Raw genomic sequence first — 27,493 nt, 5'->3', positions numbered from 1 at the left:
ACACCCATCTGTCGTGGAGCATAATTTATTTTTGGATAAAAAAAATAAATCTGCTTTCATTATGTGACTTTAACCCTTAAAACAGTTAGGCCCCATGCGGCAATGCACCCTGCTGAAACACTAAAGCACAGCTGCTCACCAGCATATGTTTTGTATTGGATGCTGGTCCTCAACATGTTGGTTTGCACGTTTCCCAATTCTTATAATCTGGTAGATATCATCTTTTTAGCTGGTCACAAACAGACGATAATTTATAGATAATGTAGTCGATAATTTAATCCCATAAAACTAATATTTGTGCATCAAAATAGCATATCCCTGCTGTAAAAAACAGCATACCAGCAAGACCAGCATATGTTGTGTTTTGGTGCTGGTTTGCTGGTTAGCCACATCCCAAAGATGCTCTATTGGGTTGAGATCTGGTGAATGTGGGGGCCATTTTAGTACAGTGAACTCATTGTCATGTTCAATAAACCAATTTGAAATGATTCGAGCTTTGTGATGTGGTGCAGTAGCCATCAGAGGATGGACATGGTCAGAAACAATACTCAGGTAGGCCGTGGCATTTAAGGGATGCTCAATTGGCACTAAGGGGCCTAAAGTGTGCCAAGAAAACATCCCCAAAACAATTACACCACCACCACCAGCCTGCACAGTGGTAACAAGGCATGATGGATCCATTTTCTCATTCTGTTTACGCCGAATTCTGACTCTACCATCTGAATGTCTCAACAGAAATCGAGACTCATCAGACTAGGCAACATTTTTCCAGTCTTCAACTGTCCAACTTTGGTAAGCTTATGCAAATTGTAGCCTCTTTATCCTATTTGTAGAGGAGATGAGTGGTACCCGGTGCTGTTGTAGCCCATCCGCCTCAAGGTTGTGCTCGTTGTGGCTTCACAAATGCTTTGCTGCATACCTCGGTTGTAACGAGTGGTTATTTCAGTCAAAGTTGCTATTCTATCAGCTTGAATCAGTCGGCCCATTTTCCTCTGACCTCTAGCATCAACAAGGCGTTTTCGCCCACAGGACTGTCGCATACTGCATGTTTTTCCCTTTTCACACCATTCTTTTTAAACCCTAGAAATGGTTGTGCGTGAAAATCCCAGTAACTGAGCAGATTGTGAAATACTCAGACCGGCCCGTCTGGCACCAACAACCATGCCATGCTCAAAATTGCTTAAATCACCTTTGGTGTTGATTGAGGAATTTGCACGTTTTTTTCTTAAAGCATATTCAAACACCACAAAGACATATAAACAATAAAACTAGATTTTCATCACAGGGGGACTTGCGAGTGAATGCAATGTAAAACATTTTAAGATTTAAATAGCATTTATTGTCCGATTTATGTGGAATGTATGTGGAAAATAAGGTTTTTTAACCATTAACCATGCGAACAAATTGTATTATACCAAATACACAAAATAAAGTTCTTTAACAATGAAATAGACGCTCTTTAAAATAGTAAAATGAAATCATTTATAAAGCCAATTTGATTTTATTTACAAATTTAAGGCAATAAAACATTTCTTACAGTGTAACAAACCCTCCAAAAACGATGCTACATCTATTATCCCATACATAATGGCTACTTCAATGTTACTTCATGTGCAGTGCAAAGCTCATTATTATGCATCAAGGCCTCAGAATCCCATTACCCTCTGGTCTGAATAAAGCACATGGTGACTAAGCTGAATTTTTATGCAGCAGCTACAAAGCTCGGTCAGCATGTCTGGCACACATGATTGTACCATTGATTAGCATTCCGGTCCGGAATGTTTAATAACTGCACACAAGCTGAATATTACTGGAACTGGTGCTATTGGGGATCCTGGAATCTTTATGCTCAGATTGGACTTCGTCATTGGTATAGGAGGAGAGAGAAAACAACTTTGTCTTTCCATTTAGAAAAACCCCAAAGACAGCTTGAATGTCAATGAAAAGGGCCGGGCAAAAGTGCCCCCTCCAAGTGCTCTGGGATCAATGCCATCTTTGTGTATGAATGAACGCTGGCCCTCTCTAACCCCTTCAGCATGCCAGTCACTCTGCTGGAGGCCCGGACTACTTAGCACAACGCAGGAGATCAGGAAGATGGCACAGTAGAACCACAAAGGTGAATCGGACTTTAAACGCCATAGCAGAGCCTTGGGGTTTAACATTGAAAACTGTCCCTGAACACAAAGCAAGTATGTACATGCTGTGATCTGCTCATAGGCACAAGTCCTTAAATGACCTGAAATATGAAATAAAGCTCGCTCAGTCTGTCACCTGGCTTCGACCTATGATTGCGTGCGGTTTGAATAACAAATCAGAGATAAAGAAGCAGTTCTGCCAGAACTGGCTAAGGATGGAGAATATTTGTATGCTGGAAAAGATTTCAAAGTATTAGACCTCGAAATCAACTGTGCATTTTGACATTTTAAAAAGCAAGACAGCCTTTTCACAGGATTCTGCAATTGTCAGGCCATGTCTTCTGAGTATTTATTTGATATTTTATGGACAGGCCATGATATGTTGTCTAGAGAAGCACTAATATATTCTGTCTGGCATTGAATTTACATATATTGGAAATGATCTGTTGTTTGGGGAAGAAGCTGTAATGTATTATGTCTGCTCAGGAAATCATACATTACTTTGAAATGTAACACAAACAAACCACTAAACAAAAAACATATACACTTGTCACCGATTATTGAATTTTGTGACGCAGGGTTTCCAACAGCACTTTTCAGTTCGGGCGGCCCACCTAAGCTGGGAAACCCTACCACCTTATCTATATCGTCCAAAAAAAAAATTCGCTGCACAAAAGGCCGTCACGTGCATCTCTGAGAATAGCGTGGACGCGCTTCACACTGCGAGCAGGCACGCGCCACATGGCCGAAATGGGAGAAAGACATGGTCCGTCACTGTCTGGAGGATAACTAGCCAGTTGATAAAACATTTAATTCATTAATAATCTAGTATGTGTTCATTTTCTGTCATAGTTTCTTCAAAATTTATTTGAGTTTTTTAAATAAAAATATTTTCATCATGACCCGTACGCCCCGCCCCTTAGATTGCCATGCCCCCGGCCCCGGCCCCGCCCACCCACACAACCCTACCACCTTAACTAACAAATTTTCTGCGGGAAACCCTGGTGACGTGACAAAGCGCATTTCTAAATAAGCAAAACACTATATGCCTATAACCAGTGGCGGCCGGTGTATTTAGCCCATCATGTGTGTGGCTCAACTTTTCAAAATATGTGTTCGCGTGTCATGTGAACCATGTGCATCATGCATCTTGTCAAAATAACTGCAGAAGCTTTGAAGGGGTTTATAATAAAAGAGATGCTCACGTTTGCCAGATACTCATTTAGTAGATACTCACCAGCCGCCACTGACTATAGCACTGTTAACAAACATGGCACGCTGCTGTAAAGTTTCCTTTTGGCATTTGGAAAAATTCTCTACAAAACTGATTTCAAACCCAGTATGCCAGAACTTACATTATGCTAAACAAAGTACCAGCTGCTGGGCCCGATCTCTTTGTTCACACTACAGACAGTGAAACTGGCATCCAGTTTCAGAAGGAAAAAACAATGACTTACTCACTTTGTCATCTAAGGCTGCTGACTAATACAATTTGAAAGTTCATCACTAACTCAAAGACAAGAAGAATACAAACATTGTCAGAAATGTGGCACAGATTCTTTATGGTTTCACTGGATGGATTACAAGTCTGCAGACATAATCGTAAGTGGGAGCTACAAGAAACAAGCTGGACTTGTTTTATTTGTATACACAGTAATAATTTGTAGAAATCGTGCAATGATACTTTAAACCAGTGGTTCTCAAACTGGGGGGCGCAAGATGGTGCCAGGGTGGGCCCAGTTTTATGACATTTATCATAAAGTCTGTGTAATTAAACACTAACCAACAACACTATGTTGTATAATTTAATATGTTTAATTTAAATTCTTAGTTTGAGATTCATTTCCATGAAAGAGATAATTCAGCAAAAAATCAGACTAGTTCAAGTGTGCATACGCATAAAGTACACATTTTACGAGTAAGCGCTGCAGGAATTCAGCCACTGTATTACAGACTATGTTAGCAATGTTTGTGTGAATATTTCAGTTTCCCACAATAACTGTATGTGGTTGCTCCAATAATAAACCAATCACAAAGGACCTCCAGGACAGATTTGATTTATAGCGGTTTATACCTTGTATATTTGGGCCAACTCAATTTTCCTGTTTTGTACGGGAATATCCTCTTGGGAATCTGGACGTTAAAGAAATTCCAAGAACTGAGAAAGAAAGGGAGCATTCAAAATGGTTTTCTTTCACTACTGACATGCAAAGTCACTACAACAACCTAGTAAATTATTTTATATACTGTATATGCATTGAGATAAATACAAAAACACCCTTAAAATTTTAATTTTTTTTATGATCACATTTTTCAAGTTTTAGTTTGAAATATATGACGTCAATAGACCCCTTCAAGGTTTGTAAACACTGAATGACTATCGGGTGCGCGCAGCACGGGGTCAAACTGTTCATACCATCTAGGCTTTCTAGTTTAATCTAACAGGGCTGAAAAATGATGACTTACCTGAAATGAAGTGAGCACTACAAACACAAGCCTCTTTGATTTTTGCATTGTCCCAGTCAGCACGTTTAATTGCTTGCAGCCACAGATGTTGTATTTTTTTGTTTTTGAGATTCTGCAGGAATCCCGAAAAATGTAACAGCAGACCTGGTGCGATTTTCACAGCCCACGAAGCAAGTAGGCTTTTTTGACGATACCGAATAATACGTAACTCAATCTGCTGTAATGACTTTTCTGACCCCGACATGCGCAGTGGGAACCGCCTGTGACGTGAACTGTGAAGGGGTCTTTATAGGAGTTTTTTACTAACCTCCGCCCACAGGAATACGTCAGTCACCAGTTTTGGCTCAAACGGCTCTGCTAAGCTAAGCTGCTGTCGAATCACAACACACTAAACAAACTACACAATCAGAAATCGTTACGTATTTCTGAAGGAGGGACTTCATAGAACAACGAAGACATCAGCCCTTTTTGAAAACAGCGCTATAGAGATAAGTAAACTGTGTGAAAAATACTGTGTTTTTTTACATGTGAAACATGAACACATGTTATATTGCGCAATGTAAACACAACCAAGCTTCAAAAATGCAGGAAAAACAGGACCTTTAACATCTTGTTGATATAAATGAGGTGTGTTTGTGACTTGCATCTCACTTCCGGTCTTTCTGATTTAAATATACAGCCTGATCTCACGAACTTCTGTGTTATAGTCACAAAATATTTTGCTCATTTATCCGTATCACTGTCACAGATCTCCGCATTTTTCCATGTCCATACCATGGACTTTCTTTTTTGTGTCAGTTTCACCTATTGGTTACTCAATTGTTTTTCCTATTTTCTTACCATTGCCGCTTGGGTTTGGGGTTAGACCGACTTTCTGTTACATAAAATTACATCCAAACCCAACTCTAATGCTGCGTTTACACCAACCGCTTTTCAGGCATCAAAATATCGTCTACTGCACCTAGTTTGCCGCTTGAACAGTTTGAATGCATTTGCGCGTCTAGAGCGAAGTAGACGCGTGGAAAAAGCAAGCATTTGACGCCCGTCAGAGGCAAAATCCACTTCTTGTGGGAGGGCCAATGCTATGCAGTTGTCTGTTTGCAAGATGACTGATGCTGATTGTGCATTTATCGAGAGAGTTACCAGTTTGTATTTGGTAACCTTACTATAGGGGGAAAATAAACGGCGCGGGTCGATAAAGGAAATGTGTATTACAACTTACCAGGTTGCCCGATGTCCTCACTGACACTCTTCCAAGCGAGGTCTTTTTAATTCCTGTCTCTATAGAAATAAGAACTTGGTGACTGCTTACGGACAATATCAAGCGTTCCTTCAGGTTAAATGAGTGACTCCGGGCAGGGCTGCCACCACAGCAGCAAGCAGGCTCCTGATTGGTTAAAGCGGCACGAAATTCTGCCAAAGTTCAAATTTTTCAACTTGGGCGTCAGCCGCCAATTCGCCTCAACCGCAAAATGGACAAAAAGCACCATTCGCGCGTACCGCACCAGGCGCTCAACTCTCGCTATTTGCGCGAACTAGATGCACAAATGAGGTGGAATCGCGTCTTCCGAGCCAAACGCCTCATCCGCACCGCGAGACCTCCAGACGCGCGTCAACACATCTTCACGTTGACTTAACATTGAAATCACTCGCGCTTCACGCCTCTACCGCGGCTGGTGTAAACGCAGCATTACCCTAATGTCAGGCAACAATTGTTTAAAAATCAGGAAAAAAATGTGACATCCTAACCCAAACCCCAAATCTAACCCCAAACCCAAGCGACAATGGTTTAAAAATAGGAAAAACAATGAAAAGAAAGTCTGTGGTACGGACACGGTAAAATGCGGAGATCCGTGATAATGACACGGATAAATTAGCAAAATATTCCATCACTATAACACGGAAGTTCGTGAGATCAGGTTGTAAATATAAGTTAACATTTGATAAGACAACAAATAGAAACTAAATTTTGTCCATCAGGACTTGATCGTATCATGAAAAGTGCTCTTTATATGACATGTGGTTAAAGTTGAGGGGTTCAAAATGGCTTGATGATGTCAGACGGAAAGCAAAGTGGTTTTAGAGGCGGAGAAAGTTATTACAGTTTAAATTTTCTTTTGAAAATTTTTATTTCATGTTGACTTCAATTATAAGAATGCTCCTTATTGGCTATGTCCCATTTAGTGAATGAACTGCAACTGGACGCATATTTCATGTGGCATGTAGGACTCAGCATCCTCAAGGCAACTATGGCCATTTAGACACTTGCACATGTGGGGTCATTTGAAAGGCCAGCTTGCAAACAAGCAAACACGTCTTATTCACTGCCACAACTAAAAATTCCACTACCGCATAAAAATATAACCTCCCAAAAAAGCAATCGTCCAACGAACTTCCATCTTAATGGGTCAGTCAGATAGTTTCTAATTCAGATGCTGTCTTGTAACGGAGTGATCTGAGACAGATGCCCTGGCACTGAATCTGTTCGTGTGGACCAGCCCGTGCGCCTCAGCAGCCAGCAAAGGAAACCGAGCACAATGTGAAAGGAGAGGAGGGACAGGAAGGAAGGAAATCCTGCTCAAGCTGACACAAAAGCTAAAGGAACTCACCGGCTGGAGCCCCTCGCAGCCCCCCGCGCGCTCACAAACACAACGACACACAAGACCGCACATGGCAATGAAACAGGGATCACCTCAAGTGTAAAACAATTTCAAAAACACACAAGAGGTTAACTGTGGTCACCATGAATCATGTATGTGCTCTGCGGTAAAGACCACTTTAGATTTATTTTAACTGTGTCCAGAGGAGAACCCAGGAGAGCTGATAGATCTGCAGCTAAACCGCTAAATCAGTCGTTGCTCAAAAGGAAGCCGGTGGCATAAAACATGTTTTCGGAGGATGGAGAGGGGAGGAGTAAAGTAAATCTCTTCAGAATTTTTAACTAGTGTGGGATTTAATTACAGCTCAGTGATGGAGAGCTTAAATGTTTATGTATCTTACCCTGTAGAGCATTGCATAGTAGCTCAAAATGTCATCATAGGTAACCTTGCAATGCACTGTAAGTTGCTTTGCCACATGCGCACATGTAAATGTACATACATGCTTCCAGTGAGCACCAAACAATCGCAAGACCCCAACAGTAGTAAGGTCAAAAAACCTATTATTCGGCACATCCAGACTCACCGCAGGACCTCACCTCTAAATTCCCAAGGGTACAAAAGGCCTCTGTTCTCTTTCATGAATTGCTCCGTCACGAGAGCAGATAAATGGCTGACACTTTTTGCTTTCACGCTGTGCATCTAAAGTGAAGTGCTCTGCCCTAAGCCTTGGAGAGCTAGTTAAGCAGTTAAGATAAAAGAAGGTCACTGATGGTTGTAATGTCCGTGTGTAGCACATGTGAACTGACTCTGCAGTGGAAAAAGAAACCTAAACTCATTACAAAGATTGAAATCTTAATGATGTTCCATGTAGCAAGGAGGAAAATTCAACTTCTTGTAAACAAAGTATTGGGACATAATGGATGGAACATATGCGGGAGGCGAAGGCTGTAAAGATTGATGGGAGACAAAAGGGAGGGAAGGTGTTGAAGTGAGGAAGAGGTGTGAGCTTCGGATTGGCTGAGAGTCTGTCAGGCGAGACCATGTCTATAATTCAATTATTCTCTTATTACACTTTCAGTCTATCCTGAACATAGAAAACTTCATTTAAATCTCAGTTGTTGCTACTCTGAACCATTAGATTGAATAAGTAACAAACTGTGACTTTTGCTAAAGCCTTTTGCTTGATTTTCACAACAAAGAGACCCTAAGGCCCCATTTACACCTGGTATTAAGATGCATTTTGGTCAATCTGATCACAAGTGGACGAGAGACACATTTCTCATCTCTTTTGTCCACTTTTGACCGCATCTGTCTTGATTACTTTGAGTGGATGGTCTATGGGAGAGAACGTCAATAAAAGGCTCTGGCTGCCCAGCCAACGATGCTATAGCAGGGTTTCTCGCAGCATATTTCAGTTAAGGCTGCCCGCCTAAGCTTGGAAACCCTACCGCCTTAACAAGATCGTCCAAAAAAAAAAAATTTTGCTGCAAAAGGCCGTCAAGTGCATCTCGGAGAATAGCGCGTACCCGCATCAAACCGCGAGCGGGGACGCACGCCACACGGCCGAAACCGTCACTGTCTGGAGGATAACTAGCCAGTTGATAAAACATCTCATAGAATAGCGCAGACGCGCTACACACCGCGAGCGTGCACGCGCACCACACGGCCGAAATGAGATAAGACGTGCTCCGTCATGTCTGGAGGATAGCCAGTTGATAAAACACGTGTCCGTGACAACTGTAAGTGGACATGTGTTTTGGGTTTTTTAAGCCTGTTATTAGTCTATAGTTCTTGCAAATTTAAAGTAAGTTAGCTGGTGAATTTGTTGTTTGAGCAACCTGCTAGGGTTTCACGTGCCTGTTGATTAGATATAATTGTTGAGCGCTCTTACTCACTTTATTTATGTGCATTATTTACATGCTACAGTAACTCTCCTTTAAGATAATGTAATTAATAGTGGGAAATAATCAGTTTTTATTTTTTTTTCGCTATCTATCATCGTTCGCCAGACGTTCTACAACATCTGCTTTAGTTTGTGTTTATTAACCCTTTAGTTTCACTTCATCACGCAGCTAGAGGTAAAAACATTTAATTCATTTATAATCTAGTATGTGTTCATTTTTTGTCATAGTTTCTTCAAAATGAAGTTTTATTTGAGTGTTTTAAAAATAAATATTTTATTTTTTATTTTATTAAAATATTTAAATTTTCATCATGACACATACGCCCCGTCCATTTTATTGCCACGCCCTCGGCCCCGCCCAACCCTACCACCTTAACTAACAAATTTTCTGCGGGAAACCTTGCTATAGTAAAAGTGTAGTGGACGCTCCGATGCTCAAATGCATTCTCTGTAATCCTCTCAAGCAGAAGTTTCCGACCAATGTTTTCGCCTTCTGATTGGTTGCCGCCGAACTGTGTCATAGCTCATTACCATAACGTTGAGCTGATTTCTACTCTTCTCAATGCTAACACCATCCTAGAAGCATCGTGCCGCCGCTTGCCACCAGCTCTCATTGAAAATTAATGATTTCTGTCCACTTTGACGCCCTCCCCGGCAGCGGTGTGAACGCACAGTTAGGGTTCACACTAGAAATCAGGTCTGATGTAAAAACATTGTGCTACATCACATTAAATCAACAGGAGGAGAGTAGGCGGCCTTTTTAAACACATTCGACCACATGAGCGTCTACACCACAAAAACAATTTGGTCAAATGCGTTTTTGAATACATCTGAATTTGGACAAGCTCAAAACAACTTAAACTCAGTTTACCTGTATTTAGCATCGTCCACTTGTGATCCTGTCAACCAAAACGCATCTTAATACCAGGTGTAAACAGGGCCTAATAGTTTCAGATAATATCACACCATTGTCTCAAACTGTGCTATAATGTGCCAAAATCCCAAAAATTACAATTAAGCACTAAAGATTTTAACCTTAACTTAAATGCATCTCATCAAACTGAGCTAAGCTATCCACTTTAATTCTGCCAAAAATGTTTCGCCAAACATGTTTAATGAGTTTTCGCCAGTGATGAATGTGTGTAGAGGGGGTGCCTGGCCAAGCCCTACTGCTATCCACGGCAACAGATGGATAAACCAGAACATCAAGAGGAAGAGGCTGAGGATGGAGAGCTGTGACCCTGAGGAAAGAGGTTGCAGGGTTCACTGCCTGACAGGGAAAGGATATGAGCCTTAGTCTCAGCACCGTTCACGTGACACCAACAAATCAACAGGTCTCAATGTGCCTGTAAATTAATAGTGACTCGTAACAGAGAAGCAGAGAATTTTTAAATAGTGAAAAATCAGAACGGTACAAAAGCTGTCACTGGGACCCTACAATTAAAAAAGGTCCTAATATGTGCCATTTATGTATACCTTTGAGGTAGTAATGTGCCCTCTTTAAGTATAAATGTTTTGAAAAGGTACTTATTTTTACGAATCACCAAAAACTGATGATGTGTGCTATCGCCAAAGCTTTGCAAGGCACTTGCTATGGTGTTGAATGTGGTTATTAGCACATTTTTGTGCAGTATGTTTGTGTGATTTTCTCCCCATGTTGTCTACCAAGCACTTTTACATTCATGCCAAAAGCACAAATAGCAGGTTATATGCCAAAGTTTAATACAGTTAGGGGTTTGTTTTGTAATTTATGTCACCACTAGATTTTATTTTCGTGGTCTTAGTAGAGGTCTTTGTGGGTCCAAAGAAATGTACCCGACCCAAAATGGCCCGAATCCCTTTTTACCCGAACCTAGGGTTGCTAACTGTCCCGTATTTTGAGCCTAATTTATTTGTCCTGATTCCAGTTTTTTGACTGCTACGCTGATCAAACCAGTGACTGATACAACAAACTTGTTCGACTTCATGTGGCGCCACAAGAACCGAGCAATTCGAGAAATAATACAAAGCCTGCTATTGAAATGCTATCGCGGTACTTTGATGTCATCCACTTGCGCTACAAGCAGCAACAGCAGCAGTGCTGATCACGAGTCACGACACATGAGAATGATCACCGCCAATTTTCATCCAATCACAGACCCATTCATGTACAATCAGTATACGTTTAAGAGGGTCAAATAATACAATTTCAAGTTTTATTTTTTATATATACATTTAGCTGTTTGTGCATGTATAGACTATTTTGTGCTTGAGCGCCACCAAGTCGTGTTTTACTGGAACTTCAGCAGCGCCAGGCACGTGAACAAAAGTGCCAATCTCATTGGTCGGCCAACTTTTAACGCGCCGCGTCAAACCAAAAAAAACGTGTCCGAGGAGTTTTTCTGAAAATGACGCTTTTGCGCCTCGCACTTTACGCGTGGGTGTGCGCACTCACATTGGCGCTCGTTCTTGAGTCACGAGATAAACGCGCACGAAAAACATTGCGGTGTGTAAAGACCTTAAGATCTGCATTACAAAGTTCGGTCTCAATTATAAAGAGACCTGCCTAATAAATCACCACAATCTAAAAAGCCCCAAGGCATTTTCAACTTTGCTAGGAAATTCTCACGCTTCTAAATTACAGACTGTAAGGGCGCAGTCACACCAAAAGCGCTTTAAACGCTTGCAAACGCAAGGCGCGACGCACTGCCTTTTTTAAAAAAAGAGCAGTGCGGCGCGGCTTTTCATGTTGCTAAGCAACCACCGAGTAAGCTGTCTTGTCAATCAAATATTGAAGCGTGAGCGCTCTTTTGCTGTTAACTGTCATATTAGCAGAAACTTTAAAAAGAGGACGCTTGCTCTGACCTTGTTTGAGGGTGAGAGATGCATAAACACGCAGGAGAGAGTGAGCGAGTGGAGTCCGGTTCTTCAAAGCAACTGTAAACTTCACTGACCACAACGTAAGGCCCGCCTCTCCCCTCATTCGATTGGACAATGGAAGACGCGAATGACGTCAGGCGCTTTCTCCGCTCTCAGCGCTCCTTCAAAAACGCGTGCGCGACAGGCGGCAGAAAACCGCAAGGCGCTCGGCGCGCATAAACAGCGCGCAAACGCGCCCTGCCCATAGAATATCATTCAAAAAAGGCGCCTGCAACTGCCATAAACGCTTTTGGTGTGACTGCAGCCTGAGTGTGTTAGTTTTTGATGTTGACTTTAAAAAACACTACATCTTACAGAATCTATGTTAGTTTTAGTTTGTCACACGTAAAAAATAAATGCGGGGTGGTGCATGATCTCTGAAAGCCAATGTTGATATTTGAAATCACCTAAACAAAACTGCTCCTACCCCAATATAATCTGGACCTTCTTTTGATAGACCCGTCCCACACATATGCAACCCAGGCACGATGTTGGTTAGTAGACAGGCCCCTTACTGCTGATTGGCTACAAGTGTGTTTTAATACTCGGCCCATATTTCAGAGTGCGAAAGTTGGCAAACCTACCCAAACCAGTTTTTTAACCCAACTGGAATCGAATGTAATGGCAATGACATGTGTGCAGTCTGCATCCCTGCACGCACCAGTCAGAAAGAAACCCTGCTGCTCCATTTATTTTCCTTTGTTATCTGACGATGACAACAAGTTAACCGCAAAAATGTGCATTCAAAATTGATTGACAGGTCTGTCTCAACAAAAATTAACCTAGCACTGACAACACGATTTTGCAAGCGCTCTTGGCAAACAGAGGGCACAGATGCGAGATAGTTTGGGTCGTCTCGGCTATTATTAACCCAAACCGTGTCCGAGGCACACGTAATTTCTTTTAAAGCCGAACCAGGATCTAAGTGGACCTGTGAAGATCTCTAGTTCTTCTGTGAACTGCTTTAATGTTTTCCTACAGATTTACACAGTACAAAATCCTACACTGTTTAGAAAATTGCACCACATGATCATATATTCAAACACACTGTACAAAAAGTGATGTCAAAGGGGCCATTTATAATTTTTGTTTACCCCGAAAGCAAACTAAATGTAATTGCAATTTTATGGTCCGACTTCTTTTTGAAGTTGTACAGTATTATTAAGATTTATACTAATTAACATTGGGTGGCCAAATCATCTAAACCCACAGGGTGTCACAAAAGGAAAGCACTGCAGAGGGAACACTTAATCCTGAGCTGAACCGCCAGAGAACACATTATGCAGTGACATGGCTCTGTTTTTCTACTAAATTAGGACATGAAAGCGCTCTGTTTCGCCCTAGTACTCATGCATGAGATTTGTTATTTGGCCCATTTTTTCTTATTTCCATGTAAATGCAACAAACTCACAGCACATGACCAATATAAAACCTTACAATAAGAAAAAAAGAGTGGATATTTAAGCCATTTAAAATATCAGTATCCCTAAGTGAAGCACATCTTATAAAGGATTATCGCTCTTAGCTTTCAGCTACAAACAAGACTATCTGAAAACTCTCACTATCAGATCTATATTGACTTGTTACATAAGCCATTCTAGGGATATCTTCGAAGAGATCTTTCAAGAGACTTCCTCTGTCTCATGAGAATAGCCAGACACTGTTCTTGGCTCATCTGACAGCCAGACAGAATTGTGTGGCATGCCAAGTCAGTCGATGCGCCTAGTATTTCTCACTAAACCTCAAGAAACTATTTTTTCTCCATGAACAAATTAGCCTTGATGGTGGGCGAAATTGATAAGGATTTACCAAGCCTTTTCGGGATTCAAACCAAACAACTTATCCACCATTGTTTCCTTATTTTTTGCAACCTCTCCGGAATTCCTCTATCAGGAAATGTAGTTTACAACGGAGGGCAGAGAGCCCGGGCTCTCACGTCACCGGCCCCCTTCTGGCAATCCAACCAGGTCAGTTCAACTGGGGAGCCATATTGTCTGGAACTGACCCCCTAATTCTTACAAAGACAAAATGCACTCTGTTCAGTATGGCACCGATCCTCTCTGCCCTGTAAGCAATGAAATACCACCTCCTGACAGCCATTGTTGTACTTCATTTCAACACAGGCTTCCTTTATTCAGTTTATTAGGCTCAAATATTGTTTCTCTCTGGTCCAGACATTCAGGATAATTCAGGATATCTGCTATTGGTATTAGTAGTAAATATGATCAGTTGAAAGTGACCTGTTGATGGACGCTGTAGATAATACTTCCCAGTGACTTAAATTGATTGAAGTTCCCTCGAGTCTGCTAATCTCACATTAAACCTTTATAATCAAAACAAGCACTTTTCACCTCTTTTAAATGCGCAAATCATGTTAACTGCTGCCAATAAAACCAACTTAATTGTTTGGCTTGCCATTGGCTGGAACTGCAAACCAATTGTGAATAATCTGATCTCCAAATAAACTGGAACTGTTAAAGCCAAAGTGCTTGAGGTTGCAAAAGACTTTGAAAACGGACCAATTCTAAAATTGGTCGGAAAGAATCAGAACATACATATTTTCCTAAAACATTTTAAATGAAAAACAGTTACACTGAATGATATGCAACCTCTGACTAGTTCTAGTTTTTAAAAAAATATATATAGTCATCATTCATTGCTCTGGAAGTCAGTCTGCTACACAGTCAATGCTCTCCATCGACTAAATTGTTTAAATGGCTGTTTACAATATCATATTTCATTTGTTGAACTCAACGTGAAATCCCTTACAAATGTGGGAACCATATGCGAAACAGTGTCTAAAATGCAATGCCAACATGTGAATGTACATGAAGCATGGATCATCATTACAACAAACAATAAAGTGCCCCAAAGTGTCCTTGACATTCCCATATGACATTCTGGGTAACACCTAAAGACTTCCAGTATTTCTCCAATACAGTTTACCTGCACAAGTTAAAATGTATGTACTTTGGCTTGCTTACTAAGCCTTAGAAATCACAAACAGGTGCATTCCCAGTTGAGACATAAAAATTATAAACAAAACCTGTAGTATGCATGCTTCCTTTAGTATGCTTTTAATATGCATCCTGCTGTAAGTACTGTATTATCCTTGAACACCAAATGTCTTTCTAGTTTCAACATATCCAGACATAACAATCTATGAAAACCAGCTGTTAAATCTAAAAAGCATCAATGAAATATCAAACGACTAAACTGTTTAAATATTTTTCTTCTGCAAGGTTTGTACGAGTTACACAGATAAGAAACAACTTTTAAATCCCTATTTCATGTGCTTCAAAGTTACAAAACCATTTCATTTGAAAAGCAGATAGACGTGAGTGGGCCAACAAATATTGGAAAGATATAAAAGTTTAGGCAAAGTAAAATTAAATTGTTACTAGACAGAGCTACAAAACCAAGCCATCCACAAGATTGACAGGCATGGCACGAGACCGGTTTTGAGGTTTACCACATCACCTCTGTTGCTGCTCGTGCACTACATGCATACTAAATAGACGTGTTCAGTTATTATAGTGTGGACTATACGGACGATATATCGCGTTATATTAATAATGTTTGTTGGCTACAATGCAAGTTTACGTTTTTACTTGAGCTCATTGACTGTCCGCGCTCCAGTTATAACCAAGACGCGCGCATTTGCTGCCTTTATACAAGTGTAGAAGAGCTTTAACCAGTTTTTCCAAACTAAACTTTACAAAACATGAAGTTATTGTATTAATAGTTATCCGCGTTGTACTTACCGAAAGAAACTCCAGAGTTCCAACATAATCCCGTTCAGTCTTTAAAAGTTCATTCAGCACGCAAACTCGCAAGCGAAGATGTTTCTCTAAATCTTTCCCGCTTTCGGCTCTATGTTCAGCTTTGCTTTCATCAGTCATTTTGGTGGTCTTCCTTTAAAAACTCTTCAAAAGTTATCAAAAGAGATGTTTAAATGAAACGACGCTTACTGGAGGGTTGAAACATGATGAAAGGCATCGGAGCAAATGAACGCAGTTCACACAAACAATCTCAGAATCGGTTGCAGGAATTCAGAAGTTCAACATTACTCCGAAAAACGTGTGTAGTAATGGCTTTTGAACATCAATCAAAAACTTAGGTCCATGTGACTCTAAGGACCTTCATCCTAAATCCAGCCTCCCGCTAGCAAGAGAGGACAGGAAATAAATGGCTGGGATTTCGTGCCAGCACAGTGGGGAAATGTTGATGACATTGGGGGTAATTACAATGCATGCATGCAAGACTTTCCCAGACTCCAATATTAGTTACATTACTTTAAAAAGCTGAACGACACTCTTGCAAGTAATACAATGTAGCATACTGTAATTATGAAGAAAGAAAGAAACTATTAGTTATTTCATCAGATAGTTGGAATGTTTCTTAACTATTATGCTAAATATTTGAGCCTTTGTAAATGTAAGTTTGCCTTGAAACTAGGATAAGATTAAAAGGGTACAGAGATTGCAAAACCACACCATCATCCACAAGCAACAAGAAAGAAATAAATTTATGTATCTCTTCTTTTTATCTTTTTTTTTTAAAGCAAATGACAATAAGACATTATGTTTGTCCAGTAATTAAAGAGAAAGAAAGAAGAAAGATGTCACCATGTGAAACTGAAATGCAATGCATTTCATGGTCCCATGCACTGTGCATTGCTGTGCAAATCATTTTCCTAAGCTAAGACTTTTTTAAGACGTCAAATAAATCTTTGGTGTCCCCAGAGTATGTCTGTGAAGATTAAGGTCAAAATACTATATAGATAATTTATTAATTGCCACTTTGTAGGTGTGAGCAAAAAATGTGCCGTTTTCTTTTAAATGCAAATGAGCTGATCTTTGTACTAAATGGCAGTGCAGTGGTTGGATAGTGCAGATTAAAGGGCAGTATTATCCCCTAATGACATCACTGGGGAGCCAAATTTCAATTACCTATTTTTTCACATGCTTGCAGAGAATAGTTTACCAAAACTAAGTTACTGGGTTGATCTTATTCACATTTGCTAGGTTGATAGAAGCACCGGGGTACCAATGATAAGATTTAAACAGGGAAAAAGTCTGATGATGATGATATGTCCCCTTTAAATGTTTGCATTTGGCAGATGCTTTTATCAAAAGCAACCTTTTGTGAATTCAAGGTATACATTTTATCAGTTTGTGTGTTGTCCTGTGAAATTACAAGAACTGCACTCAGTTGATAGGTCATTGTATTAGCAACATGGGATTTGATTCCCAGAGAACACCAATACTTAAAATGTATAAATTGAATGCACTGCAAATAACCTTTGTATAAAAACGCCTGCCAAATGCATAATTAACCCGTGTGCATTGTTCAAATTTACTACCCTTTTGGTTGTTCGTGGATGAAAATGTCCACTAAATTAAACTGCTCTAAAATGTATCAGATGTATTTTTGCATAAATCTGTTAATCAACCTCAGTACTGATCAAAACTACCAATTTTTTATTAAAATTCCATGATTTTAACTCTTTAAATGCCAAGTTTATAAGTGATGTCACTGATTTGGGAAAAAACACAAAATGACAGATTTTCAATATAAAAAGTGTTTTTTTACCTTTTTCACAGTGTTGGGAATTAGTAAAAAGATAAATAAAAACATTGGCTTTGATGAATTTTTAGTTAATGAGATTTTAACTCGAATGGATAGTAAATTTGCCAATGATGTATTGTTGAGTTTTTGAAAATTCATTGAAAAAGCATTTTCCCAAAATATGTGTCAATACACGATTTGTCACCAAAAATCATTCAATTTGTTGAAACACATTTGTGGCCAAATTAAGACAAAAAACCCATGAAAATGTCCCCAACCACCCACAAGGGTTAAATGTAAATTTAAACACATACATAAGTCTACTATAGCCTACATATAAATACTGAATAAAAAATCTAAATAATTTTTAATAGAAAAATATGATATTTGATATTGTTTTACTTTGTTCTGAGAGTGTCTTTTCATTTAGCACTAATGATATCTGACTCCCAAGCAAAGAGTTATCTGAAATGTGGCAAATGCTCAACTGCAGTCTGTTCACTTATGCACAGTCAGTGTTTGCTCTGTTCGTCAGTGTCTGCCAAATTAAAATAGCTCAGGTAAATACAATCAGCAGAACCAAATAAACAATATTGCACAGTTATTGACTCTCGCATAGCACAAACTCCTCTGGAGAGTTAGAGAGGTTTGAGAAATTTTTAACGTCAATCATGATGAGTGGCAGCGGTGCTTCTTCATTGTTATCAGACACTGCCCTCTAGTGTTTAAATTATAACAGAAACCCGCTTAGGACGCAGATCAAAATGATATATGTATTCTAATATTTAATGGTTTCATTTCATGTTCTTGGCAGTAGGCTACTACAACGCACTAAACACAAGGTGGCGAAATCTGTTTATCCCTATTTTTTTACAGTCTGGTTTATCCTCGTGCAAGCGAATAATGCGTATTTAACGTAGTCTGGACAGTGTTTTCTTTTACGTTACCTAATGTAGAAACGTACGTTACCTAATGTAGAAACGTCAAACCATTTCCATTGTGACACTTGCACAATGTTTGGTCAGCGTCTACTAGCAGCGTTGCTAACTATTTTAAATTAAATATTGCCGTCTACCGATGACGCGCATGCTTATTAACATATTCATTCATGACGCCATCGCGTCGAATTTGCATACTGTCAATTGTACTTTTACATCTGTTTTGCTTCTCTCCTCCTTTTGTCCTTATATACTTTGTTTTAATACAGTAGAGTAAAGTGCAATGAAGCTTCCCTTACGAAAATTAACTCAGGTTTGCGCTTTTTGGGTTGGGGGGTAAACAAGTTGCAATGCGAAGTTGGCCACATTGTCAAATGATGAGTTTGCAACAAAATACCGCAGAGTTTGATTGGTTACGGACCTCTGACGTCACAACAAAAGATACAAGACGAAAATGTAACGGTTATTTCAGACATCATTGTTAATTTAATTTATATTTATAGCTGATTCTTCACTTGTTTCAATGTGGTAATACGATACTTTCAATGTGTGTATGCAATTTTGTCTTTTTAAAGAAGCCTGTATGATCTATTTAATTTCTCTGTGACAGATTATTAAACAACAAGAATAAATAAATAAAATAATTTAACACTGTATTTGGAACATGTCTGTACTGTTCTTAATGTGCAAACTTATCTGTGGTTATAATTAGAGATATATCTGCAAATAATCTGTACTGATAGTTTTAATAGTCATGGCTGATATATCCTGTCAATCAAAAGAGAAGAGGAAAATGCAATGCATTTAAGCTCTGTGTATAGAAAATGTAAAGAAACATCACTAGTTTGATTTTTAATATTAATGGTCAGTATATGAATGAATAACATTTATAAAATGTCATCTTCAGAATTTGGTTAATGCAAATTAACCACCCAACCCATCTGTATCGGCATCAGTAGATATCAGTCGGAATAATCTGGTATTATCTAGTTATAATATCTAGTTAATCTTCTGTGACAGTGGATCTTAACTTTCTTGACTTTCCATATCTACAAAAATTCTTGAAGCCCCCCTCAGAATTTTACAGAAGAAAATATTCTAGAGCTTGGTACAACAAGAAAGTATTTTCATAATAAAATTAACTAAGCATTTTTTTTTAATAATTTATAGTTATCTTGTTTTCCCCCAGTATATAAAGCCCAGTGTCTCCATTGACTTTCGTCAGTCTTTGTTGGATGTAAGATTTGGTTTCTGTGTCCTGTCCTGTTTATACCTGGATTACCTTGTTTCATGTTTTGATTTGAATACATTTCTGCACTACCTACTGAAAAATCCATGTAATAAGCTGGTAGCTGGTTTTAGCTGGGTTAAGGTGACAGTAGCTTATTTAAGTTGGTCCTCCCAGCTTGGCAAAGCTGGTCAAGCTGGTGGGTTAGCTGGTCTTCCAGCCTGACCAGCTAGGTCCAGCTAGACCAGCTTAAAAAGTGACCAAAACAGCTAGACCAGCTTGTTACACCAGCAATACCAGCTAAAACCAAGCTGGTAGACCAGCTAAAACCAACTCACAAGCTAGTCTTGGATCCTCTTACCAATGTTACAAATATGCACCAAAGCCACCAATACTTACAAGGTTGCTAAACACATGTGATTACTAACTGCACTCATATTGCTGACCAGGTGGCAGGTGTCTGTTGCTTTTGGGAGATGGAGGGGGACGAAAGAATCAAAGCAAAAGATTCTGTGTTAATTCTGTTAATTTTGTATAGTGCATCGTTTATTTTAAAATTAAAATCTTATGTATATATTTTCACTCTCTTTTTGTTAGCCTGTGAACAAAAATATATTTACTTGTCAATGGCAACAAAAGTGTTATATACAAAAGTATGGCCATGTCTCATACTTTCTTATCAGCTGAAAATAGTAAAATGTAGGAGCCTGTTCTTGACAGCTCAACTATATGAAAATAATTTCACGTAACTAAGCGTCACAAACAGCATTTTCCCTTCGGCTATTAACTGTAAGATGAGTCTTTGAAGAGTCAGTTCAGGATCACCCTCAGAAGCTATTACAGGTGTCTGAGATTAAATAACACAGGGTTACTATAGTTCCCAATTCCAAACAAATTTGATCACACCCATACATATGCCTACTCCAAAACACTTTTTCACACCCAACCTCCATAAATTTTTCATGCACCATATGGATTCTTCTGGAGGCCAAAAACAACGGTAAAAAATTGAGGTTTTATACAGTCATAGCTGACTAATATAATTTTAATTATAAACGATTTCATCGGACGCATGCGCGGTGTCACGGTTTCGCGTCGGGACGGATCTTAACTTCCGTTCTCTGTTTGTTCAATGGTCTGGCTATAATGGCTAAACTGAACTCTGGAACAAATACCTCGTCGAAAATAACAAATGTTTCGGTTTTCTAAAGATGAGGGGAGCCAACGATCATGGATCACCGCTATGTGGTTTGGCAGCCGATCTGTGGTTAGCTTAGTTTAGTCTTGATATGCCTCTTTCGCCAGCCAGCGCCAGGATTTTTCATGATTTTCACAAAAGTTTAATGTCTTCCAATTCAATTCAATTCAATTTTATTTATATAGCGCTTTTCACAATAGTTAATTGTTTCAAAGCAGCTTTACATTAATAGAAACAGTGAAAAGCACAGAAAAGCGACAGATAGCACAACATAATACACGATAGCATAAGCAGTTAAATTTGCTGCGGCTATGACTCAACATTATAAGCGAGCGTATTACTAATGTAATGTCTAGAAGAGGAAGCTATTAAGCCCAAGAAGGCTGCCTCCCCGGGTTAAAAAACCCCCTAGGATAAAAAAAAACCCCGGGCTTTTAGACGAGGAAATAAAAAAGTCCTAGGAGGGAAAAACCCTTGGGATATAAGCGGAGATTAAGCGGGTTCTGCCGGTGATCGTTGGTCAGGCATCAGCTGGGCATCACGTTGAAGGACGGCCAGTAAATCAGAGAAAATGTTCTTCTTTAAATATATAAACATACAATATATCAAACGAAAGAACAGACCCTCTGCTTTCAAACTAAAAAAAAATTAGTTTTATCCTACCTTCAGTAGTTTTATAAGTTACGGAACCATGTTGGATAATAGCGGTATTGCGGAATTGGCAGGGAAACGTTTCTCATAATTGACGGGTTAACTCAGCAATGGTGTTGAAAGATGTATGCTATAATTTATGCTTTAGCTATGAACTAATACTTGTTATTTATTTTGCTTGTTATCAGAAATAATCTAAGGGCTCTATTGTTATTATCTTTGCGGAAGTTTACCAGAAGTTACGTTTGTTCCACGAAAGCCTTTTGTTTATGTTGAAACTGTATATTAATGTATAAGTATAAACAACAAAGGCAACAAAAACTCAGGAATGTTGGAAGACATATTGAATTTTCAACATGGCAATTCTAAAATCTGGCAAAAAAGCATTCCCTTCACATCATGATTTTAAAATACAAGGCAATGACATTTGTACAAAAACTGAGATATTTTGAAGTCTCTATGATTTGATCCTTAGATCTTTTCACTTGTTTTATCATCTGTCAGATGAAACGAAGTCCAATTACTCTGAAAATGTAGCAGACCTTGCCTCAAAGCAGCACACAGGCACTATATGTATGTTTCCCTAATTCTGTTTGTATGGGCCAACAGAGGCTTTCATCTTCTGATGGTCAGCTAAGAAGATAATGACAGGAAGAGGAATTGGATGGATAGTCCTCTAGGAACTAAATTGTCTTTCCTCTCCACAGGTAATTGTGTGTAGGTTCTCAGGAGTTATTATTTTGATCCCCTCTCTCTCTCTCTCTCTCTCTCTCTCTCTCTCTCTCTCTCTCTCTCTCTCTCTCTCAAGATTAATAGGACAGAGATCTTAAGTAACAAATGTGCAGCCCTACAACAACGCCAAATGTCCCATAAATCAGCAAGCAAGGATGACATCTTTGTTCTTCACAACTGTGATGTCATCCCATTTTAGCTGTTTGGAGAAAACACATCAAATGTGTTTTCATTTGATTCTTTCTCATGGCTTTATAATCTTCACTGCAAAAAAATGTCTTTCTTACTTTTTTGTCTTGTTTTCAGTACAAATATCTAAAAATTCTTAAATTAAGATTATTTTTTTATGAGCAAAATGACCTAAGAAAATAAGTGTAGTTTTTAGACAAAAACAGAAAAATGTAAGAGAATTTGTGCTTAAAACAAGCAAATAAATCTGCGAATGGGGTAAGACTTTTATCCTTAAAGAAAAACACCACAGTTGTTCAATATTTTACTTGGTTCTTACCTACTCCAAACTAAAGTTTTATTTTGTGCCACCATACTTACTCGTGTAACTACTCATGTAACAGTCTTTAAATAGGGAAAACGTGGACGTGGCTTCTAAATTCATCCCTGTTTGGAGCCATAGGAATGAATGGGGCTAGGCTAAATGCTAACACATTTATGAGGCGCTGTACAAAGATTAAAAGTGCACGCATTGAAAAAAGATAGGTATGTATTAATTTGTTTTAAGTTGAGATAAGAACATAGTAAAATATTGAAAAAACTGTGGTGTTTTCCTTTAATCGCTTAATTCACTTGTACGCCATTGGCAGAAATTATGTTTTTTGAGGAAAACATTCCAGGATTTTTCTCATTTTAATGGGCTTTAATGGACACCAACACGTAACAGTTTTAATGCAGTTTAAAAATGCAGCTTCAACGGAGCTTCAAAGAACTCTAAATGATCCCAAACGAGGCATAAGGGTCTTATCTAGCGAAACGATTGTCATTTTTGACAAGAAAAATAAAAAATATGCACTTTTAACCCCCAACTTCTCGTCTATCTCCAGTCCTGTGACGCACCAGCGCGACCTCATGTAATACGTCATCACGTCAAGAGGTTACGTATGACGTATGCAAAACTCCGCCCCAGTGTTTACAAGTGTGGAGAAAGAGGACCGTTCCGACGTTGAATGTCGAATGATATTAATTAATGTCTTTGTGTCAGTTTATTGTTTAAAATGGTTTGCAAATGTGCACTTCATATATGTAACACGTGACCTTTCCAAGGCATTACGCAATTGCGTGAGGTCGCGCTGGCGCATTAAAACTGTTAAATGTTGGGGTCCATTCAAGTCCATTAAAATGAGAAAAATCTTGGAATGTTTTCCTCAAAAAACATTCTTTTCAATTGAAAAAAGAAAGACATCAACATTTTGAATGATATGGCGGTGAGTAAATTATCTGGATTTTTTTAAGAAAATTGACTAATCCTCGAAAACAAGACCAAAATACCAAGAAAGTCATTTTTTGTTCTGAGTAAGTAAACTCTTTTCCCCTTTAGCACCAAGGCTTCACATGCTGGTTTCTATTACATAATGACTTCACACTCTCTCTGTGACCCATATGCTGTATATGGCTGGCAATAAAAGTATGAAAAGATTTAAGGTCTCAACGGGTGAAGTCTGTGCAACATGTGTGTTATCTACCGCGGAGCAAAGGGATGAGAATCAAAGTTGTTAATAGACAGGCATTGATAATAATGCATGGTGTTAACATTCACCAAGGTCATAAGTTTGATTCACAGAGAATACGTGTGGTTGATTATAAATTGCAGGTACATTTGGTGTCCAAAGTCATTTATTTCCTGCTTTTTCAAATGGGTAATTTTTTGGTTATTCTTATAATTTGGTACTCATAGTCATGGATCACAAAATGTTATAGGCCATAACAATGTAATATTTTTTATAAAAAGTGTCTTATATAGCTGATATTCTGTCTGAATTAGTTCTGTTACTGTCAAACTCTGTTACCATGTTAGAGTAACAGGATGAAATATTTGCTGTCCCATTTAAACTGCGGTCCAAAACAAGGCTACATGGAGAGCTGCACAGAGTCCTTTTGAACTGCAAGCATTGAAGGTTGCTGGTGGCGCTGATGTTTTATTGGTTGTTCAAGGAGTGATCATTAAAAATGAGGTATTACTTCCAAACCTCCAGGCTTTAAAGAGCTGTGTACTTAGTCTGTGTTTTACTACCACAAAGCTGGAGGAGCAATTCAGCCGGCCTCCTACAGCATCCCCGCAATGTGACTCCTCAACAAGTCAGCTTCAGTCTCCCATTGACCATCCAACCTTTCTATTTACATTAACCCTTCTGGTGCCCACAAGCTCTGAACGTGATCCGCTATGGTTGGAAACCAAGTCATGAATATGCTACTGTATTTCAAACTGTCCATATTCCTCAGAAACACTTCAGGACTGTTTATCTTGAGTGCAAAGCTTAACCACTGAGGCTGTTGGCTAGGTATTGCATCACTTGTTGGAAAATTCGTAAATGGCTATTTTTGTTATTGCTTATATGCAGAAGTTTTATCATTCTTTGCACTGCAGTGCCTGACTGTATATAAGCTATATATTAATATATAAGGAACATATAATATAATATAATATAATATAATATAATATAATATAATATAATATAATATAATATAATATAATAAGGTATAGAGGACCTCTTCAAGTAACTGGGAAGATCAGTATAAAATTCAAGTGATTGTTAATTGCTAATCGCCTCCTTATGGATTAAATTAAAAGATGGCACAGCTATAAACCGAAGTGTAGGTTAGATCTAAAATAGGTCACAGTCACGCTTTTCATTGTCAGTTATAAAACAGATAATTCAGATTCTGAATGCTGATTGGTCTATAGCCTTGCTTTAATTATTAATTAAAAATGCATAGATTGAATGCACTTTGGATAAAAGCATCCCCCAAATGCATCAATGCAAATGTATTGACTATATCTTCTATTTTAATGATTTTACTTAATAGTTTAATTATATGTTATTCGTGACATGAATACGTGCATGCAATAAAACAGATAATAAGTCCACTTAAATAGCAATTATTCTGTTTAAGCACATCAGGTTCCCATGCAGCTCTTCTCCAAGGTCTTCATTTTCCACATTGGACCTGCTTCTCCGGGATCAGCTTTCCTGTCAGTGCCTGTCTGTAAGGGTAATTTGTTGCACAGTAATTGGGTGTAAAACAGGTGGTGGAGTGTTGACACAGGGGGAAGTATTTGAAAAATGTGCTGCTGCCATGCAATTACAAAAGCCTGTAGCCTGCTAGTTAAAGACCTTTAACCGCACCACAGGCTGATAAATACAGAATCAAATGAAGGAATGTTGAAACTACAACTAATAGGAGCCATCAAAAACTGGAGGATGCTACTCAAAAGAACTGTCAGTTATGATCTCTTATACATTTTTAACAACGAATGGATGAAATTAAAGAATAAGCATAATTTGTAACATTTTGATCTCAACCCTTAACCTAAGTATGGTCGGAGGGGCATGAATGATAACTCGGATCACGTTACTGGTTGTGGATGGGTTTGCCTACAATGACATCTAAAATTAAGCATGGGCCATATCTAGAGAAACTAACACTTTTGTTAGTAAGTAACTAGCCACCCGTAACATTTACATTAATGCATTTGCAGAAGCTTTTATCCAAAGCGACTTACAGTGCATTACAATGTAAATTTAGCATTAAAGGGGACATTTTACCAGACTTTTTAAAATATATCTTTGGTGTCCCCAGAGTACAAATGTGATGTTTTAGCTCAAAATACCCCATATATAATTTATTATAGCATGTTAAAATTGCCACTTTGTAGGTTTGAGCCAAGCGTGCCGCAAAAGCCCTGAAAAGTGAAACCAAAACGTCTTGATCGCCCCCCAGTGACTGGTCCCAGTATATGTCATAAAGCCCGCCTCCACATGTTATTCAATGGGACTTGAGACCAACTAAAAAATTTAATTACACTTCAATTATCTTTTTTCCGAAGCTGGTTTCTGTCTTTTACTGTAGTTTTATCACGCTGATGTACATTCAAATGTTTGTTTTTAAAATTGATTTGTGTTTAGTTAGTTATTTAATGATATAAAAACGGTGGTGTCACGTCATGATTGACAGCTGTGATATTGTGTGATTAGTGCTTTCTGCGAGAGCGAGGGCAGGGTCTTGATTTCGCTGTTTCACTTCCTGCTCACTACTGCGCAGGACTGGTCCCGAAATCGCTACTGCGCAGACTCAAGACCCAAAATGTCAGCCCCATATCGGGACACTGGCGGCTTCACTTTTCACCAATGAAAGAAAGCGAACAGGCGTCATCCATCTTTTTTTACAATCTATGGTTTGAGCAAATTTTTGGTTTTTATTTATTTTTGAGTGTGTCCTTTTAAATGCAAATGAGTTGATCTCTGCAATAAATGGCAGTGCTGTGGTTGGATAGTGCAGATTAAAGTGCGGTTTTATCCCCTTCTGACATCACATGGGGAGCCAAATTTCAATGAACTATTTTTTCACATGATTGCAAGAATGGTTCACCAAAACTAAGTTACTGGGTTGTTCTTTTACACATTTTCTAGTTTGATACAAGCACTGGGGATCCAATTATAGCACTTAAGCATTGAAAAAGTCTGATTTTCATAATATGTCCCCTTTAAAAGTCTATTACAAGTCATTTAAATAAAAACTGCCTAACTTTGCATTTTATTTGGCAGAGCATTGCGTTTCGACCACAAAGTATGTGGGTTCGATTCCTAGGGAACATCCCACGCAATATACCTTGTTTACATACTTGTAATGCACTGTAAGTCGCTGTGGATCAAAAGCGTATTCCAAATGACAAATATCAAAATGTCATATACAGAAAACCATACAATAAGATGCAAACAGAATCCATAGAAAAAAACTCACATGGAAAAAAGCATACATTGTATGCATCTTTTTTTTATATGCATCTTTATTTATATGCTTGAATATAGGGCATCAATTATTCTAGCATGGACATCACTTTTGGTTACCACTGTATACTATGTGCTGATAGCACAGCATTTTCAAGTAAACCTACCTGTATTGGTTTTATTGTTGTACTAATGAATTACAATATGTGTGCTTC

The 27,493-nt window shown here is 38.7% G+C and overlaps 1 protein-coding gene across 2 annotated transcripts in view; it reads right to left on the bottom strand.

Annotated features, from left to right (window-relative positions):
• The window catches only part of prex2 (phosphatidylinositol-3,4,5-trisphosphate-dependent Rac exchange factor 2), a 155,582-nt gene extending 139,394 nt beyond the window's left edge, over positions 1 to 16,188 (bottom strand). Inside the window, exon 1 of one of the 2 annotated variants that reach the window (XM_055181630.2) lies at positions 15,767 to 16,188. In XM_055181630.2, the coding sequence (XP_055037605.2) occupies positions 15,767 to 15,904 (138 nt within the window). In that variant the 5' untranslated portion in view covers positions 15,905 to 16,188. The remainder of the gene's footprint in view (positions 1 to 15,766) is intronic. The other variant, XM_055181629.2, reaches the window with a different exon arrangement.
• Positions 16,189 to 27,493: the final 11,305 nt, after the last annotated feature.

Source organism: Misgurnus anguillicaudatus, chromosome 25, assembly GCF_027580225.2.
Source record: "Misgurnus anguillicaudatus chromosome 25, ASM2758022v2, whole genome shotgun sequence".
Classification (NCBI taxonomy): domain Eukaryota; kingdom Metazoa; phylum Chordata; class Actinopteri; order Cypriniformes; family Cobitidae; genus Misgurnus; species Misgurnus anguillicaudatus.
The sequence above is the reverse complement of the archived record's forward strand: the minus strand, read 5'-3'. Positions and strand labels throughout refer to the sequence as shown.